At 54.9% G+C, this 17,308-nt stretch overlaps 1 protein-coding gene across 1 annotated transcript in view; it reads left to right on the top strand.

Annotated features, from left to right (window-relative positions):
- Positions 1 to 15,885, top strand: part of LOC125626444 (uncharacterized) — a 46,240-nt gene extending 30,355 nt beyond the window's left edge. The window contains exons 11-18 of the mRNA XM_048829427.2: positions 490 to 613; positions 1,562 to 1,741; positions 2,865 to 2,994; positions 10,375 to 10,499; positions 11,136 to 11,321; positions 12,800 to 12,925; positions 13,303 to 13,416; positions 14,052 to 15,885. Coding sequence (XP_048685384.1) covers positions 490 to 613; positions 1,562 to 1,741; positions 2,865 to 2,994; positions 10,375 to 10,499; positions 11,136 to 11,321; positions 12,800 to 12,925; positions 13,303 to 13,416; positions 14,052 to 14,159 — 1,093 coding nt within the window. The 3' untranslated portion in view covers positions 14,160 to 15,885. The remainder of the gene's footprint in view (positions 1 to 489; positions 614 to 1,561; positions 1,742 to 2,864; positions 2,995 to 10,374; positions 10,500 to 11,135; positions 11,322 to 12,799; positions 12,926 to 13,302; positions 13,417 to 14,051) is intronic.
- Positions 15,886 to 17,308: the final 1,423 nt, after the last annotated feature.

Raw genomic sequence — 17,308 nt, 5'->3', positions numbered from 1 at the left:
CGCAGGATCGTCTCTAATCCTCATGCATGTTCGCATTTATTGCATCCCAGTTACTGAAGACGCTGGTGTTACTCCAGGGATGAATTTGGTCTACAGGTTTCACACCTTTTTCTATAGCCCCATTTACACTCAGGGTGGCAGCCACCCTGCCAATCTGCAGCTCCAGTGGGAAGAGGCAGGAAACCTTCCAAACGCAGGGGATTTCTATATCTGCGCAGGGCTAGATTCTCTAGTGGCACCGCTCCATTGACGTCAGTTGAGTTTGCAAACTTGTGGTTAAACTCAAGAGCTGGCTTCCCTGTGAAATTGTCAGTGATCCTCTTGTGGCTAGAGCCAGAACTGGGCCAGTCTGACCTGAGGAGACAAATAAAAACCATTCCGGGTCAAGTTTGGTTCTGAAAATGGCTGAAGTTTCAGGAGGTTGCTTATTGCTTGCCAAGGCATCTCCCCACCATTGCCATTTCTGTGGGTCTGTCTCCCTGTCGCCAGGCGCCAGGAGCTGCATGAACTCCGCCTTCTCCAGAAGGAAGAGCAGCGAGCCCAGAGCCAGCTGGAGCAGAAGCTCCATCAGCAGCGGGAGCAGATGTTCCGCCACATTGAGCAGGAAATGACGGTAACCACAAACAGCCCTTCCTTAGCTGCTGTCAGCTCGGGCCCTGTGAGCGGCGCTGCCAGGCTGGCAGGCCCACGGCCCCTGGTGCAGGGTGCGACTGCTCTCATCTCCATGGCATAGTCATATGCAGTTCAGAGTTTGGAGAACTGAAAATCATCACAGGCCTCGATCCCCCCTGTTCCCAGCTCCCAATCCAGCACCGCTCCAGACCACACATGGGACATGCTTAGGGTGGCCATACTTCCCGAAGGGAAAACAGGACCGCGTATGGGGCTAGCCCAAGGTCCCTTCCCCCACCCCCCGGTGCAGGGCTAGGCTGAGCCACTCGCCCAAGCCCCCTGGCCCGAGCTGCTCGTCCAAGCCCTCCTCCCCATGCGGGGCCGGTGTTGCTGGTCGCCTGAGTCCCCCTCCCTGCGTGGGGCTGGCCCGAGCCCTGCCCCCCCTCCCTGCACAGGGCTGGCATCATTTCTCGCTCGAGCCCTGCTTGCCCCCGGCCCAAGCCCTGCCTCCCCCGTGCCCCGTGTGGGGCTGGCATCGCCCTCCCCCCTGCACATTCCTCTGCACCCCACGTTTTTGACAAAGGTGGGTATTTGTCCCATTTGATCTTGTTCGGTCCAGTGGGCAAGAGCAAACGGGACACACGCCCACCTTGGCCAAAACCGTTGGGCTGGCCGGCACAGGGCTGTGCTCTGCGCAGTGCTCACCGTCCCGCTGGAGACATGCACTGGCTTGTGTCCCCAGCGTTGTGTGGCTGCCCAGCTCCTCCAGGACACCCCGTGTGGCAGAAGCACAGAAGTGGGGCCAGGTGCTAGCCTCGAAACTGCAATCCCTGCAATGTAGAGAGGCTGACGCTGTCTGGGGCTCGGCCCTTCTTATCTTCCCCTACATTGTTTGGTTCGGTGAGTGGGAGGAAAAGGCACGTAAGCTTCCTGCTCTGCACACGCACAGAGTAAGAAGCAGTATTATGATCGCGAGGTGGAGAGCCTGGAGCGGCACCATCGGCAGGCCCAGGAGCGCCAGGAGCACGAGTTCACCGCCAGGCTACGCGATGAGGCCAAGCGGCTGAAAGCCCTGCAGGAGAAGGACTACGGCAAGAAGCTGTCGGCCTTTAGGGGCAACAGGAGAGAGGTACCCCATGTGCGGAGACCCAGACCCACAGAACCTACTGCTCCCATGCCAGTGGGGCCTTGATCTCACCCCCACCTCGAGCCAATGGGAACTAGGGATCCTCCCCCTCGCCAATGGGAACTAGGGATCCTCCCCCTCCCCCAAGCCAATGAGAACTCAGGATCCTTGCCCCCGAGCCAGGGGGACCTAGGGAAGTGACAGACCCCCCAGAATCTGATAGAGACCTCTTTAATATTTTTAATTAAATAAATACCAATGAGCCAATGGGACCTAGAGATCTTTTTCCCCTCCCCTTCTCCTCCCCCCTGAGCCAATGGGAACTACGGGTCTTTTGTCTGAAGCAATGACATCCAAGAATCCTGCTGCTCAGATTCTAAGCATCCTTCCTACTTAGCCAATCACATCTATGCATCTCTCGCTTAGCCAATAGGATCCAAGGATCCCTTTCCCGGACTATAAGAATCCTGGTCACTGAGCCTATGTCATCTAAGCTCAGGTGGCAAGTTTTCCCTGCACCTACCGCTGGGGTTACTTTCATGCTGTGGGTCCCATGATGGTCCTGGTATTGCTGTTCCAGCACGAAGGCAGGATTTATAATGACTGGAGCCCAGAGGGCAGAGATCCCAGCCTAGGCCTGCGCTGTTCTCGTTTAGCTGCAAAGCTGGGCTTTTCCATAAGGCGGAAGAGGGGTACTGCAGCCCCTTCGGCCCGTGGAAAAGCCCCAGCCTCAGGACATGAGCTCCATTGCATAGACACTGTAACAGCAAACCTGAGCTGGCCTCCGTCCGAACAGGCTTTCTTCTAATGTTTAGTCAATATCCACATCTAGATGCCCGCTAGCAAGGAGTGTGTGGAACACCCTCCCTCACCTGGGCTTGAGGCAGGAATTGCTGTGTGAAATTCCTTGCCCTGCTGATGCAGGCGGTCAGAGCCGATGAGCAGGAATGGCCCCACTAGCCCTATGGGTACTGACCCCCAGGCACTTGAGATAAGCAGGCCAATAAACGGGGGCAGGGCAGCTGATCTGGGGAATCTGCACTAGCCAGCTGATGAGTTAATAGGATGCAATAGTTTTAAGAATCTGGCTGCTCTGGGGCCAGACCCATACGTTTCCCTCTGGCAGGAGCAGAGATTTCTGCAGCAGCAGCAGGAGGAGCTAAACCTGGCCTTGCAGAAAGTCGTCCAGGAGCACAAGAAGAAAGTGACCTCTATCGAGTGGGAGTGCGTCAGCAAGATCCACAGCCTCAGGAGAGGTAGAGCTGAGCTCTGGGAGGGATAAGGGCTGAGATGCAGAGATCAGAGAAGTGTCTGGCTGGAAGGGACCTTGGGATGTCATCAAGTCCAGGCCCCTGTGCTGGGGCAGGACCAAGTAAACCTAGACCAGGGATTGGCAACCTTCGGCACGCGGTCCATCAGGGTAATCCGCTGACAGGCCGTGAGACATTTTGTTTAAGTTGACTGTCCGCGGGCATGGCCGTCCGCAGCTCCCAGTGGCTGAAGTTCGCTGTTCCCGGCCAATGAGAGCTGCGGGAAGTGGTGGCCAGCATGTCCCTGTGGCCTGCACCGCTTCCCACATTATTCCTGAAGTGCAGCACCCAAAATTGAACACAGTACTCCAGCTGAGGCCTCACCAATGGCAAATAGAGCGGGACAGTTACCTCCCATGTCTTACATACGATGCTCGAGTAGGATTCTCGCTTAGGGTCCGAGAGGTCCCGGGTTCATATCCCAGACAAGCCCTCTGTGAGGATGTGTTTCAGGGGGAGGGATAACTCAGTGGTTTGAGCATTGGCCTGCTAAACCCAGGTTTGTGAGCTCAATCCTTGAGGGGGCCATTTAGGGATCTGAGGCAAAAATTGGGGTTGGTCCTGCTTTGAGCAGGGGGTTGGACTAGATGACCTCCTGAGGTCCCTTCCAACCCTGATATTCTATGATTCTCCTGTTAATACACCCCAGAATGATAGTAGCCTTTTTCACAGCTACATCACATTGCTGACCTATATTGGGTTTCTGATCCACGACAACCCCCCAGATCCTTTTCAGCACTATGACGGCCTAGCCAGTTTGTCCCCATTTTGTAGGTGTGCATTTGATTTTTCTTCCTCCGTGAATTTTGCCCTTCACTGTATTGAATTTCATCTTGTTGATTTCAGACCAATTCTCCAATTTGTCAAGGTCATTTTGAATTCTAATCCTGTCCTCCAAAGTGCCAGTGACTCCTCCCAGCTTGGGGTCATCTGCAATTTTTATAAGCGTACTTTCCTCTCCATTAATGAAGTCATTAATGAAGATATTGAATAGCACCGGACCTCGGACTGACTCCTGCAGGACTTCACTAGATACATAAGAACGGCTATTCTGGGTTAGACCAAAGGTCCATCTAGCCCCGTGTCCTGTCTTCTGACAGTGGCCAATGCTAGGTGCCCCAGAGGGAATGAACAAAACAGGGACTCATCAAGTGATCCATCCCCTGTTGCCCATTCCCAGCTTCTGGCAAACAGAGGCTTGGGACACCATCCCTGCCCATCCTAACTAATAGCCATTGATGGACCTATCCTCCATGAACTTATCTAGTTCTTTTTTTAACCCTGTTATAGTTTTGGCCTTCACAACATCCTCTGGCAAAGAGTTCCACAGGTTGACTGTGTTGTGTGGAAAAATACTTCCTTCTGTTTGTTTTAAATCTGCTGCCTATTAATTTCATTTGGTGACCCATAGTTCTTGTGTATTATGAGAAGGAGTAAATAACCCTTCCTTATTTACTTTCTCCACACCCGTCATGATTTTATAGGCCTCAGTCAGATCCCCCCAGTCATCTCTTTTCCAAGCTGAAAAGTCCAAGTATTATTAATCTCTCCTCCTACGGAAGCTGTTCCATCCCCCTAATCATTTTTGTTGCCCTTTTCTGAACCTTTTCCAGTTCCAATATATCTCTTTTGAGATGGGGTGACCACATCTGCATGCAGTATTCCAGATGTGGGCGTAACATGGATTTATATAGAGGCAACATGATATTTTCTGTCCTATTATCCATCCCTTTCTTAATGATTCCCAACATTCTGTTCGCTTTTTTGACGGCCGCTGCACATTGAGTGGATGTTTTCAGAGAACTCTCCACAATGACTCCAAGATCTCTTTCTTGAGTGGTAACAGCTAATTTAGACCCCATCATTTGATATGTATAGTTGGGTTTATAAAAAGAAAAGGAGTACTTGTGACACCTTAGAGACTAACCAATTTATTTGAGCATAAGCTTTCGTTAGCTACAACTCACTTCATCGGATGCATGTTTTCCAATGTGAATTACTTTACATTTATCTACATTGAATTTCATCTGCCATTTTGTTGCCCAGTCACACAGTTTTGAGATATTCTTTCGTAGCTCTTCTCAGTCTACCTGGGATTCAACTATCTTGAGAAGTTTTGCATCATTTGCAAATTTTGCCACCTCACTGTTTACCCCTTTTTCCAGATCATTTATGAGTGTGTTGAATAGGACTGGTCCCTATACAGACGCCTGGGGGACACCACTATTTACCGCTCTCCATTCTGAAAACTGACCATTTAGTCCTACCCTTTGTTACTATCTTTTAATCAGTTACCAATCCATGAGAGGACCTTCCCTCTTATCCATGACAGCTCACTTTGCTTAAGAGCCTTTGGTGAGGGACCTTCTCAAAGGCTTTCTGAAAAACTAAATACACTATATCCACTGGATTCCCCCTTGTCCACATGCTTGTTGACCCCCTCAAAGAATTCTAGTAGATTGGTGAGGCATGATTTCCCTTTACTAAAACCATGTTGACCCTTCCCCAACAAATTATGTTCATCTATGTGTCTGACCATTTTGTTCTTCACTATCGTTTCAACCAGTTTGCCCAGTACTGAAGTCTGACTTACTGGCCTGTAATTGCCGGGATCGCCTCTGAAGCCCTTTTTAAAAATTTGTGTCACATTCGCTGTCCTCCAGTCATTTGGTACAGAATCTGATTTAAATGATAGGTTACAGACTACAGTTATTAGTTCTGCAATTTCACATTTGAGTTCCTTCAGAACTTGAGTGAATACCATCTGGTCCTGGTGACTTATTGTTGTTTAGTTTATCAATTTGTTCCAAAACCTCCTCTAATGACACCTCAATCTGGGACAGTTCCTCAGATTTGTCACCTAAAAAGAATGGCTCAGGTGTGGGAATCTCCCTCACATCCTCATCCATGAAGACCGATGCAAAGTATTAATTTAGTTTCTCCGCAATGGCCTTATTGTCCTTGAGTGCTCCTTTAGCATCTCGATCGTCCAGTGGCCCCACTGGTTGTTTAGAAGGCTTCCTGCTTCTGATGGACTTTTAAAATGTTTGCTATTACTTTCTGAGTCTTCGGCTAGCTGTTCTTCAATGCTCCTTTCTATTTTCCTCACTAGGATTTAACTTCCACTTTTTAAAGGATGCCTTTTTGTCTCTCACTGCTTCTTTTACTCTGTTGTGTAGCCACAGTGACACTTTTTTGGTTCTCTTACTGTGTTTTTTTATTTGGGGTACACATTTAAGTTGACCCTCTATTATGGTGTCTTTAAAAAGTTTCCATGCAGCTTGCAGGGATTTTACTTCTGGCACTGTACCTTTTAATGTCTGTTTCACTAACTTCCTCATTTTTGTGTAGTTCCCCTTTCTGAAATTAAATGCTACAGTGTGGGACTGCTGTGGGGTTTTCCCCACCACAGGGATGTTAAATTTAATTATATTCTGGCCACTATTACCAAGCGGTCCAGCTATATTTATCTCTTGGACCAGATCCTGTGCTCCCCTTAGGACTAAATCAAGAATTGCCTCTCCTCTGGTGGGTTCCAGGACCAGCTGCTCCAAGAAGCAGTCATTTAAGGTGTGAAGAAACTTTCTCTCTGCATCCCGTCCTGAGGTGACGTGTACCCAGTCAGTATGGGGGTAGTTGAAATCCCCCATTATTATTGAGTTTTTATTTTTATAGCCTCTCTAATCTCCCTAAGCATTTCACAGTCATTCTCACCATCCTGGTCAGGTGGTCAGGAATACATCCCTACCGCTATATTCTTATTATTCGAGCATGGAATTACGATCCATGGAGATTCTATGGTACAGTTTGGTTCATTTCAGATTTTTACTTCATTTGATTCTACGCTTTCTGTCACATATAGTGCCCCTCCTCCACCAGCACGACCTGTTCTGTCCTTCTGATAGATTTTGTACCCTGGTATTACTGTGTCCCACTGATTATCCTCATTCCACCAAGTTTCTGTGATACCTATTACATCAATATCCTCATTTAATACAAGGCACTCTAGTTCACCTATCTTGTTATTTAGGCTTCTAGCATTTGTATATAAGCACTTTAAAAACTTGTCACTTTTTAGCTGTCTGCCATTACATGATGTAATTGAACGGGACTTTTTTTCATTTGACTGTTTCTCATCAGATCCTATCTGCATTTCATCATCTTCCATCCTCTCCTCCTTCCTAGGACATAGAGAATCTCCATTAATAGACCCTCCCCTAAGGGATGTCTCTGTCCGAACCACATGTTCCTCCGCACCTGTCGGCTTTCCCCCAGCCCTCAGTTTAAAAACTGCCCTTTTAAATCTTAAGTGCCAGCAATCTGGTTCCATTTTGGTTTAGGTGGAGCCCATCCTTCCTGTATAGGTTCCCCCTTTCCCAAAAGTTTCCCCGGTTCCTAATAAATGTAACCCCTTCCTCCCTACACCATCATCTCATCCACGCATTGAGACCCTGCAGTTTGCCTGTCTAACTGGCCCTGGGCGTGGAACTGGGGGCATCTCGGAGAATGTACCATGGAGGTCCTGGACTTCAATCTCTTACCTAGCAGTCTGAATTTGGCCTCCAGGACCTCTCTCCTACCTTTCCCTTTGTCATCGGTACCTACATGTACCGCAACCACTGGCTCCTCCCCAGCACTACACATAAGTCTATCTAGATGTTTCGAGAGATCTGCAACCTTCACACCAGGCAGGCAAATCACCCTGTGGTTCTCCCGGTCATCACAAACCCAGCTATCTGTGTTTCCAATGATCGAATCCCCCATAACTATTACCTGTCTCTTCCTAATAACTGGAGTTTCCTCCCCCGGAGATGTATCCTCAGTGTGAGAGGAAACCACATCATCATCTGGAAGGAGGGTCCCAAATATGGGATTGTTTCCCTCTGCTCCTGTTGGATGTTCTCTTTCCCTGAGACTTTCATCCTCCTCAACAGCACAGAGGCTGTCAGACCGGGGGTGGGACCATTCTACTGTGTCCCGGAAAGTCTCATCTAGGTACCTCTCTGTCTCCCTCAGCTCCTCCAGTTCAGCCACTCTGGTCTCCAAAGCCCGTACACGGTCTCTGAGGGCCAGGAGCTCCTTGCACCGAACGCACAGATACAGCATCTGCCCATAGGGCAGGTAATCACACATGCTGCATTGGGTGCAATAAGCTGGGTAGCCCCCACTCTCTCGCTGGACTTCTGCCTGGATTCTCTTTGGACTCCTGAAGCTCCTTCCTTTGTTATTGTTTTGTTTTCATCAGGGTGTGGTTTTGGTTTTAAGTTTAAAGAATGTTAAGTGTATCTAGCTCCCCCTCACAATCCCCCTTTAAAACAAGCACAAACACACACACTACAGACAACAAACGTACCCCCAGGGTCACGTAATCGCTCCTCCTTCACCTGGAGAACTCTCTCGCAAAACTTCCCTGTGAGCCAATCCTGGTCGCTAAGGAGTGAGTTTTTTAAACCCCTGGTCTTCCTGAGTAGCCCCGCCCCGTTTAAGGGTTGATGGGTGCTACCAGGCTTAGGGATCAAAGCCTCAATAAGAAGCTTTCAGCCTTGCTTAGCAGGCCACTAGGCTCAGCCCACAGTCCCCAAAACAAACAGACCATGCGGTATATTTCAGTCAAGCAGAAAGCACACCACACCCTCCCGGTTTGATACCTACTCTTTGAGTACAGTTTTGCACCCACATTATAGTAATTTCATCTAGATCACATTTCCCTCGTTTGTTTATGAGAATATCACGTGGGACTGTGTCAAAACCCTGACTAAACCCAAAATAGCTCACGACTCCCGCTCCCCCCATCCACTAGGCCCGTAGCCTGTCCAAGAAGGGAATGAGGTTGGTTTGGAATGATTTGCTCTTGACAGATCCATGCTGACTATTCCGTAGAACCCAGTTATCCTCCAGGTGCTTACAAACTGATTAATAATGTGTGCCAGTATCTTTCCAGGTTTCAAATTTAGGCTGAGTGGTCTATAATTCCTTGGGGCCTGTTTTGTTCTCCTTTCCGGTGTTTGCCTCTCTCCAGTCTTCTAGGACCTCACCCCAACCTCCCTGCATTCTTGAAGGGAATTACTAGTGGTTCCGAGGTTGCTTCAGCTAGTTCCTTAATTTCATCAGGCCCTGCAAACTTGAATACATCTAACTTATCTAACTATTCTTTAACCTGTTCTTTCCCTATTTCGGTTTGAATTCCTTTCCCCTGGTTGTTAGTAATTAACATTATTGAGTAGCTGGTCACTGTTAAACTTTTTACTGTAGCTTCCTTGCTGTCATCACTGATTAGCTCTCCTTCCCCACTAAGAGGAGGACTTGCACTTTCCTTCATCTTTCCCTTGCTCCTAGCCCAGGGGAGGGCAAACTACGGCCCACAGGCCACAGCCAGCCCATGAGGGCTTTCCATCCGGCCCATGGGATTGCCAGCCCCGTGGTGCAGTAGGGCTAAGGCAGGCTTCCTATGGCCTGGCATCATGTCCCTGCGGCCCCTGGGCGAGGGGGGGTGGGGTGGGCAGAAGGCTCTGTGCATTGCCCTCGCCTGCAGGCACTGCCCCCTGCAGATCCCATTGGCTGGGAACAGGGAACCGCAGCCAATGGGAGCTTTAGGGGTGGTACACACAGGCGAGGGCAGCACACGGTGGAGCCACCTGCTACACCCCACCCCCAGGAGCCACTTCCGGACACGCTGGCCACTTCCGGGAATGGCACGGGGCCAGGGCAGGCAGGGAGCCTGCCTTAGCCCCACTGCACACCACTGCCACCCCGGAGCCGCTCAAGGTAAGTGGCACCAGGCAGAGCCTGCACCCTGAACTACTCCCTGCATTCCAACCCCCTGCCCTGAGCCCCCTGCCGCACCCCTTCTGCACCCCAACCTCCTGCCCTGTGCTCCTTCCTGCACACCACACCCCCTCCTGCACCTCAACCCCCTGCCCTGAGCCCCTTCCTGCACACCGCGCCCCTCCTGCACCCCGCACTCCCTCCCACATCCCAACCCCCTTCCCCAGCCCTACGTTCATCGCCCTGCATGCAATTTCCCCATCCAGATGCGGCCCCCAGGCCAAAAAGTTTGCCCACCCCCTCCTAGTGTATTTAAAGACCCTCATCTTCATGCTGGTGTTGAGGGAGAAGGGGCAGCAGGGCTGCATGGCACTGGGGATTTAGCTACACCTGGGAGTCGTGTGGCTATTCACTGCCCAGGGCAAAACCCACCAGACATGCCTGCCGCTGAGGGAGGGCCAGGGGACTGCCGAGGGCTCGGTAGGGGAGGAGGGCCGGTGGGACTCTGCCGAAAGACGGGATGAGGCCAGGGACCTGAGTGCACGTCTCTGCCCTCCCCAGCCCGGGAGGCCGTGGTGTGGAGCATGGAGCAAGGGCACCTGCAGGAGAAGTATCACCTCTTCAAGCAGCAGGCGAAGGAGCAGTACTCGCTCCAGCGGCAGCAGCTGAGCAAGCGGCACGAGAAGGTGAGTGCAGGGCTGGCTGCTGGGTGGTCGGCAGCACCAACGCGGGCCCCTCTGCAGTACCCGAGGCCGGGTGAGGCCTCGGGGCTCCCATCAGCGCTGCAGCGGAACTGGGCGGGGGCCCTGGGACCAACGTAGGCTGGACCAGGGGGATGCAGGTGGGGCCAGTACCAAGGGGGAAGGACTAGAGCCACCTGGGCCAGTGGGACGCCGGAGCCCTGGGCGGGCAGCATGGTCAGCCCCGGAGCAGAGCTCTCCCTCCCCACAAAGCCTCCTCCCTCCGCTGCCCTGCCCCTGCCCTCCCCCTCCTCCCAGGCTCCCGTCCTAACCCAGGCTGGGCTCCTGTCTGGGGCAGGGATGAAAGAGGGTCCTGGGGTGGGGCAGGAGGGAGCCCGGCAGCCAGGCTCGCCCCTCAGCACAGCTCCAGCACGCCGCCCCCCATCCAGGCGCGGCAGAGGGGGAGCCCCCAGGGGAGAACTCTGCTGCCCCCGGCGTGGGGCCATGTCTAACGCAGACTGGCGCCACGCGAAGGCAGCAAGCAGGAGGAAGCGATGCACAGCCCAGGGTCACTTCCTAAGCAGCTGGGCCTGTCCCGTCCCGGTGGCCGGCCCCTGACGCTCGCGCCCGCCTCTCCGCCAGGAAACCGAGCGGATGAGCCGCTTCCACCTCCTGCTGCTGGACGAGCTGAGGAACCAGCAGGTGCAGCAGCAGGCGCAGTTGCTGAAAACCCAGCGCGGGGATGCCAAGCTCCGCCTCGCCCTGTTCAAGGAGAGTCTGAAGATCCAGGAGGTGACGGGTGCTGAGCAGAAGGACAGGACCAAGCAGGTACTGAGCCCCAGCAGGCCCCACTCCCGCCAAGCTCTTGCTCCAGAGCAGGCAGCAGGGCCCCAGCCTGGCCAAAGGCTGCCCCCAGCGCAGAGCCCGCATCACAGGGGAGATGCCTGGGGGCCAGGGAGGGGACGACACCTTCTCGGCTGTGGGCCCAGGGACAGAGCCCCTGCACAGCTCCTGGCCCAGAGCCGAGTGACCCCGTGGCTGGAGTATGTCCCCTCTGCTGGGGGGGCAGGGGGGGAGAGGACGAGAGAGTCCATGTGATGAGCCACCAGCAGCTGGCCTGCCACTGAACCCCCAGCATATGGCACCTGCCTCCGGGTCCCGCTCTGAATGGCCTCGCTGAGGCTGCCAGCTGGGCCTCGGGCCTCCTGCAGGGGGATGCCGCATCTGGCCAGCGGCATGGAAGCAGGGGAATGGTCCTGCTAGCGAGGGGAACTTTCCTGGCTCGCTCCCGCCCCCTTTACCCAGAGCCGTGCCTGACCTCGAGGGCTCCCCTCCCACTCTCCTGTGGGGCAGAGTCCTCAGAACCCCAACAAGGCTGAACCCAGGATTCCTGGGGGCTGGACCCCCAACCTGGTCGTGGTTACTTGGGCAGGGGCGAGGGTGTCCCCACGCCGGGGTGCTCTCTCTGCACTGATTGTTACACAGTTCAAAGCAAATACGATTTACTAAACAGCAACCAATTAAAAAAAAGGGGGAAAGGCTAAAGGAAAACCCGACACCCGCTCTGTGGCCCGGGGACGTCACCACCAGCTGATCTGGGATGTCAGGGCAGTTCAGTCTGTTCCTCACACATCCCAGCCCCTGCCCAGGCCCTGGCTGAGCGGCAGGGAGGCTGTGGGTCGGACACTCGCTCTGGCGGTGGCCACACACCCTCAGGCTCTCGGTGGCAGGACCCTTCTTCCCAGCATCGCTCCCGCGCTGGCAAGGTTACGACCCCCTTCCAAGTCCGGCCTGCAGGGCCTCTGGGCTGGGGGCGTCTCCCTGCGCTGGGCCGGCTGCCCAGAGTCCCCCCCTCGCTCTGTCCAGCTGCTCACCGCACCCGGCTCCGGATGGCTCCAGCCCCAGCCCCCGGGGCTGCCTTTTCTGGCCCCTCTGGGCACTGCAGCTCTGCTCCCAGCACAGGTCTGCTCCCTGGGCTGCTTCTCTGGCTGGCCCAGCCCTGCTCCCCAGCTCAGCTTGGCCCCTGCTCTCTCCTTAGCTCGGCCCCCACTCTGTTCCAGGCCATTCCCGCTCACACATAGGGCGCCCCCCCCCCTCGTTGGCCTGTCCGTCTGTCAATCAAGCTGACCTCTCCCCATTGCTCCTGGGGGCCGAGGGCCGTGCTGAGCAGGGCGAGGGGTACGAAAGCTGGCAGGAAGGGCCCAGGCCCGCCCCAGGCAGGCAGAACGCGCCGTGGCGCCCTTGCCGGGCCCGGACCCCCTTGGCGCGGCGGAGTGTAACGCGGGGTGCTGGCCTGCTCCCCGCAGTTCCTGCAGCAGGAGGAGGGGCGCCAGCGAGCCGAGGGGCAGCTACAGCAGCGGCAGCATAAGGAGCAGCTGCAGGACCTGCAGCAGCGTCTGGCTGAGACCCTGAGCGAGCTGCAGCAGCTGCAGGTGAGTTCGAGCCGTGCTCCGGCCACTTGCCGGCCTGCTCCCCTCCTCCCCCTTCACTGGACACGGGGGGTGCATGTGTGTGTGTGGGGCTCTTCCCCCCGCCCGTCCCCCAGCCCAGACGGCTGGTATGGGACAGAGCGCTGCCCTGCGGCCACCTCTGAAGCGGGACCGTCCTGCTGGCCCTTGCAGGTGCCGGCATCACTTGCCTGTCAGCGTTTGCAGGCCTGGCGGCCGTGCCAAGGGCCCTGGTGTGGGTTTGATCTGTGTCAGCAGCACAGTCCCAGAGCCTGGCAGGGCCCTTCCTAGGCATGATCCCAGTCTCCGCTCGTTGCCCACGTTTGTGGCGTGTAATTGCTCTCACCTTGCCTGTCTCCCAGACCGAGAAGCTCCGTCTGCTGGTCGAACAGGAGAAGAAGCAGCTGAAGGGGCTGGACGACGAACACACCCTGGAGCTGAGCGAGTGGAAACAGCGGCTCGTTACCCGCAAAGAAGTGAGCCTCGCTGAGTGCCTCCAGCCTGCGTTGGGCCCGTCGCATCACCGGGGCTGGCAGCGGCCCCGAGCACCCCTGCAAAAGGGGTTTGGGTTCTAGGCCCAGCTGCGCCACAGACCCTCACCCAAGGTCCTTCCCCGTGCTTCTCCAGCTGTACTGCGGGGGGGACAGACCCCGACCTGCCGGACAGGGGCTGGTGCCTGGGAGCTGCTTCGATGCTGCAGAGACGGGGGGGGGGGGGACGGGGACCATGAGAGTACCTCAGCAGAGCTCTCGAGCCTGCTCCCTCCTTCACACACAACACGTTCCCACTTGCTTCGGCACAATCGAACCCTCGAATGACACCTGCCGAGAGCAGTGTTCTCCTCTCCGGGCTTCAGGCACCCCAGCGCCAGGCCCAGCCCAGCCTTAGCTGGCGGCTGTGGAGACTCCCCCGTTTATCTGCCAACTGCTGCTTTGAACCCAGAATGTCCCTGCTAGGGCAGGGAAAGGGCCTTTGCTGTAAGACAGGGCCCAACAGGCTTCACTGGGCAGTGGCCACAGGGGTCCTAGTGGTGCAACTCCCAGTGCCTGCCCAGGGGCTCCAAACTACGCTGCCTATAACCCAAAATGCTTTGTTCCCATGTCTGCTCTAGATGCTTGAGGATGAGCTGGCTCACTTGAACCCGCTGCAGCAGAAGGGGCTACACCATGGCAGCGAATCAGGCAGCAGGATATCCCGGTTCTTCCACTTCCCTTCCTGACAGCCCACATAGGATCCCAGCGGGGACGGCCAGCACGGGTCCTAGGCTCCTCCTCCCCATGACCTGCAGAACAGCTCGGCCCCAGAGAGCCGGAGCAGAGAAGGTGCCAGAGAGCAGGCAGGAGAAAATCCCTCCTGTACCTATATTCAGGGGGTTTGATCAAGGTGCAGTTCAACCAGAAAGGCCACACCTGTGACAGACCCAAGGAGCCCTGCAGCAGAAGCAGCTCTGGCTAGGCTGCTCTCTGCCGCAAGACACTGCGAGGGTGATCCACAAGCCTAGAGTGCTGCAGTAAGGAGGTCAAGACAAGCAGATACACATGGCATGTAGTGGTGGGAGAGGAGAAGACAAGTGCATCTCAGACAGTTGGACACAGAGCCTGTGGGATAGGGGACAAACCGTTAATACGGTCCGCTGGAGGGGAAGATTCAGCACTAGCCTAACCGCTCACCCCGCCGACTGCATTCTGCTCCCTAAGCTGTGAGACTGAAATCCTCATGCCCTCAGCGCTGGGGGTGGGGCGGTTGTAGCTTATGGCAGGGGCAGTTCCATTATTTTCTCTCAACAGCCACATTTCTAGGTAAAGGTATCAAGGTCCAGACTCCAGAAAAAAATAATTTAAAAAGCTCAACAATAATGATAAGTAAATAAGATTTCAGGGTCTGTTCCAAAGTGTCTGGCGGTCCGGATTTGGCCCACGGTCCGCCTATTGACTACCCCTGCCTTACTGAAACCCATGACGACAAAGCCAGGCCTTGGAGCGGCCCAGCAAGAGGAGCACTGTACCTGCCATTTCTAATTCAAGGCGCTGGGTGGTTATGCAGTCCATTGACCACAAGTGGGTTTATTAGTGCTCTGAAATCTGGCCACTGGCACTTAGGCACATTAATGTACAGGAGAATTGTAGGGCGCACCGATGAGGGCTAACTTAATAAGCTAGTGTGCTGAACCAAAACTCCATCACTTTTTTTTATGGGGAGTAAAACCAAACCCTCAACTCCAAACCTTGCCTGTCCCTAATTTAAGGAGAAACCTGGGTTTGCACTGGTTTGACGGGAGAGACTGTGGGTCTTGGCAAAGCAGCTGTCATGACCCAAGTTCGCCAAGGCGGGGCTGGTGCATTTCTGGTGAAGAAGGTGGAGGAAGATGAGGTCCTGAAACATAAGTCCTTGTATCAGAGGCCTAAGGCCTGAGCTAAAGTAATGGTCAAGGCTTTGCTGATATAAAACAAAAAGCTGTGAGAAAAGAGGCAGGCCCTGCTCACAGGATCTGGCAAGAAGAGGGCTGATGCTGCAGAAACACACATACCTAAAGAGGTACTCGGCCCAAGTGAGGTCAACACGTGCCAGACTGGTACCAGAACACTCCAGCACAAGCACATTCCACAGAGATAACGAGGAACGTGCGGACCCACCCTAAAGACAGGGATAATATGAGATAATATGATGGATGGGGTTGCTTTGCTCGAACCATCATGTGCAAGGCGATAGGCGGCACCTTGATGCGTAGAGGGGTGGTACCTCAATACATCAAGAGTGAGGTGTAACTTGTTTGTACCCATGTATAAAAATGGACCCGAGGGGGCAGTGGAGTGTCCCGTCACTGACCGAGCCGGTCCATTGTCAGGGAGCACATATGTCCGAGCAGAACTGTAGACATCTGATCTGGGGAGCTAGAGACTGTGTTTCATTTAGCAATAAACCTGGCCGGGCGTCTTCATACCTTATCGGAGTCCGTGGTCATTGGGGGTTCTCTCGGGGTTTGCCGTGCCAGCGATCCGCGCAGAGCCGGGGTAGCAGGCAGAGGGAACACACGCACACAGCCGACTTATCAACACTGGACAGAGCAGAGCACCACACCAGTGACATCTGACAACAGAAGGTACACGGGTTACTCAGGCAAACTTTCGCCCCAACACATGCCAAAGAAAAGTGTGACATTAAAGCAGCTGGGGGGGGGGGGGGGGGGAGGGGAAGGGAGTAAGAATTTTCTTTCAATTGTGCCTTGACCTGTAAGTTTTCCTAATGACCTTGCCAGGCTGCCTTTGAAATATCAAGGACAAGGGGTAACATTTCCAAAAGTACATCAGCAACAAAAGAGTTTAGGGCCTAATGAAAGACCCAGCTCCTCCTACAATCCGCAGTAGTCCTTTTACAATCCATACAGCGTCTTCTGCACCAGCTGGAGCTGGTGTGGCTCCTCATACCGAATGCCACTTGCTTAAAGGCTATTGACTGCTGCTACTCATGGCTGCAGCTACTGCAAAGCTGGGGAAGAGAACTGAAGCGGATTGTAGGGTTGCCAAGTGTCCGGTTTTCGACCGATCCATCCAGTCGAAAAGGGACCCTGGGCGGCTACGGGCAGCACCACCAACCGGGCCGTTAAAAGTCCGGTTGGCGGGGCTAAGGCAGGCTAGTCCCTACCGGTCCTGGCACCACGCTGCACCCCAGAAGCAGCAAGCAGGTCCAGCTCCTAGGCAGGGGGCCATGGGGCTCCACGAGCTGCCCCCGCTCCAAGCACCGGTGCCATACTCCCATTGGCCAGGAACTGCAGCCAATGGGAGCTGGGGGGGCGGAGCCTGCTGGCAAGATCAGCACAGGGTGTCTCCTGGGCCCCCCATCTAGGAGCCAGACCTGCTGGACACTTCCAGGGCGCAGCACCGAGCCAGAACAGGCAGGCAGCCTGCCTTAGCCCTGCTGACTGGGAGCCGCTGGAGGTAAGCCCGTGCCCCAACCTCGAGCCCAAACCCCCTGCCCCAGCCCTGAGCCCCCCCAAACCCAGAGCTCCCTCCTGCACACGAAATCCCTCATCCCCAGCCCAGAACCTGTATCCCCAGCCAAAGCCCTCACCCCCTGCACCCCAACCCCCTTCCCTGAGCCCCCTCCCACACCTTGAACCCCTCATCCCCAGCTGCACCTGAGCCCGCACCCCCAGCCCAGAGCCCATACCTCCTCCCACACCCCAACTCCCTGCCTTAACCCACAGCCCCCTCCCACACTCTCCATTTCTCAGCCCCACTCCCCAGGCTGGAGCCCCCTCCTGCACTGCAAACCCCTCATCCCCTGCCCCACCCCAGAGTCTGCACCCCAACCCTGAGCCCCCTTCCACACCCTGAACCCCTCATTTCTGGCCCCACCCTGGATCCCTCA

This window comes from Caretta caretta, chromosome 26 (genome assembly GCF_965140235.1).
Source record: "Caretta caretta isolate rCarCar2 chromosome 26, rCarCar1.hap1, whole genome shotgun sequence".
Lineage (NCBI taxonomy): Eukaryota > Metazoa > Chordata > Testudines > Cheloniidae > Caretta > Caretta caretta.
This window is presented reverse-complemented; position numbering and strand designations above follow the sequence as displayed.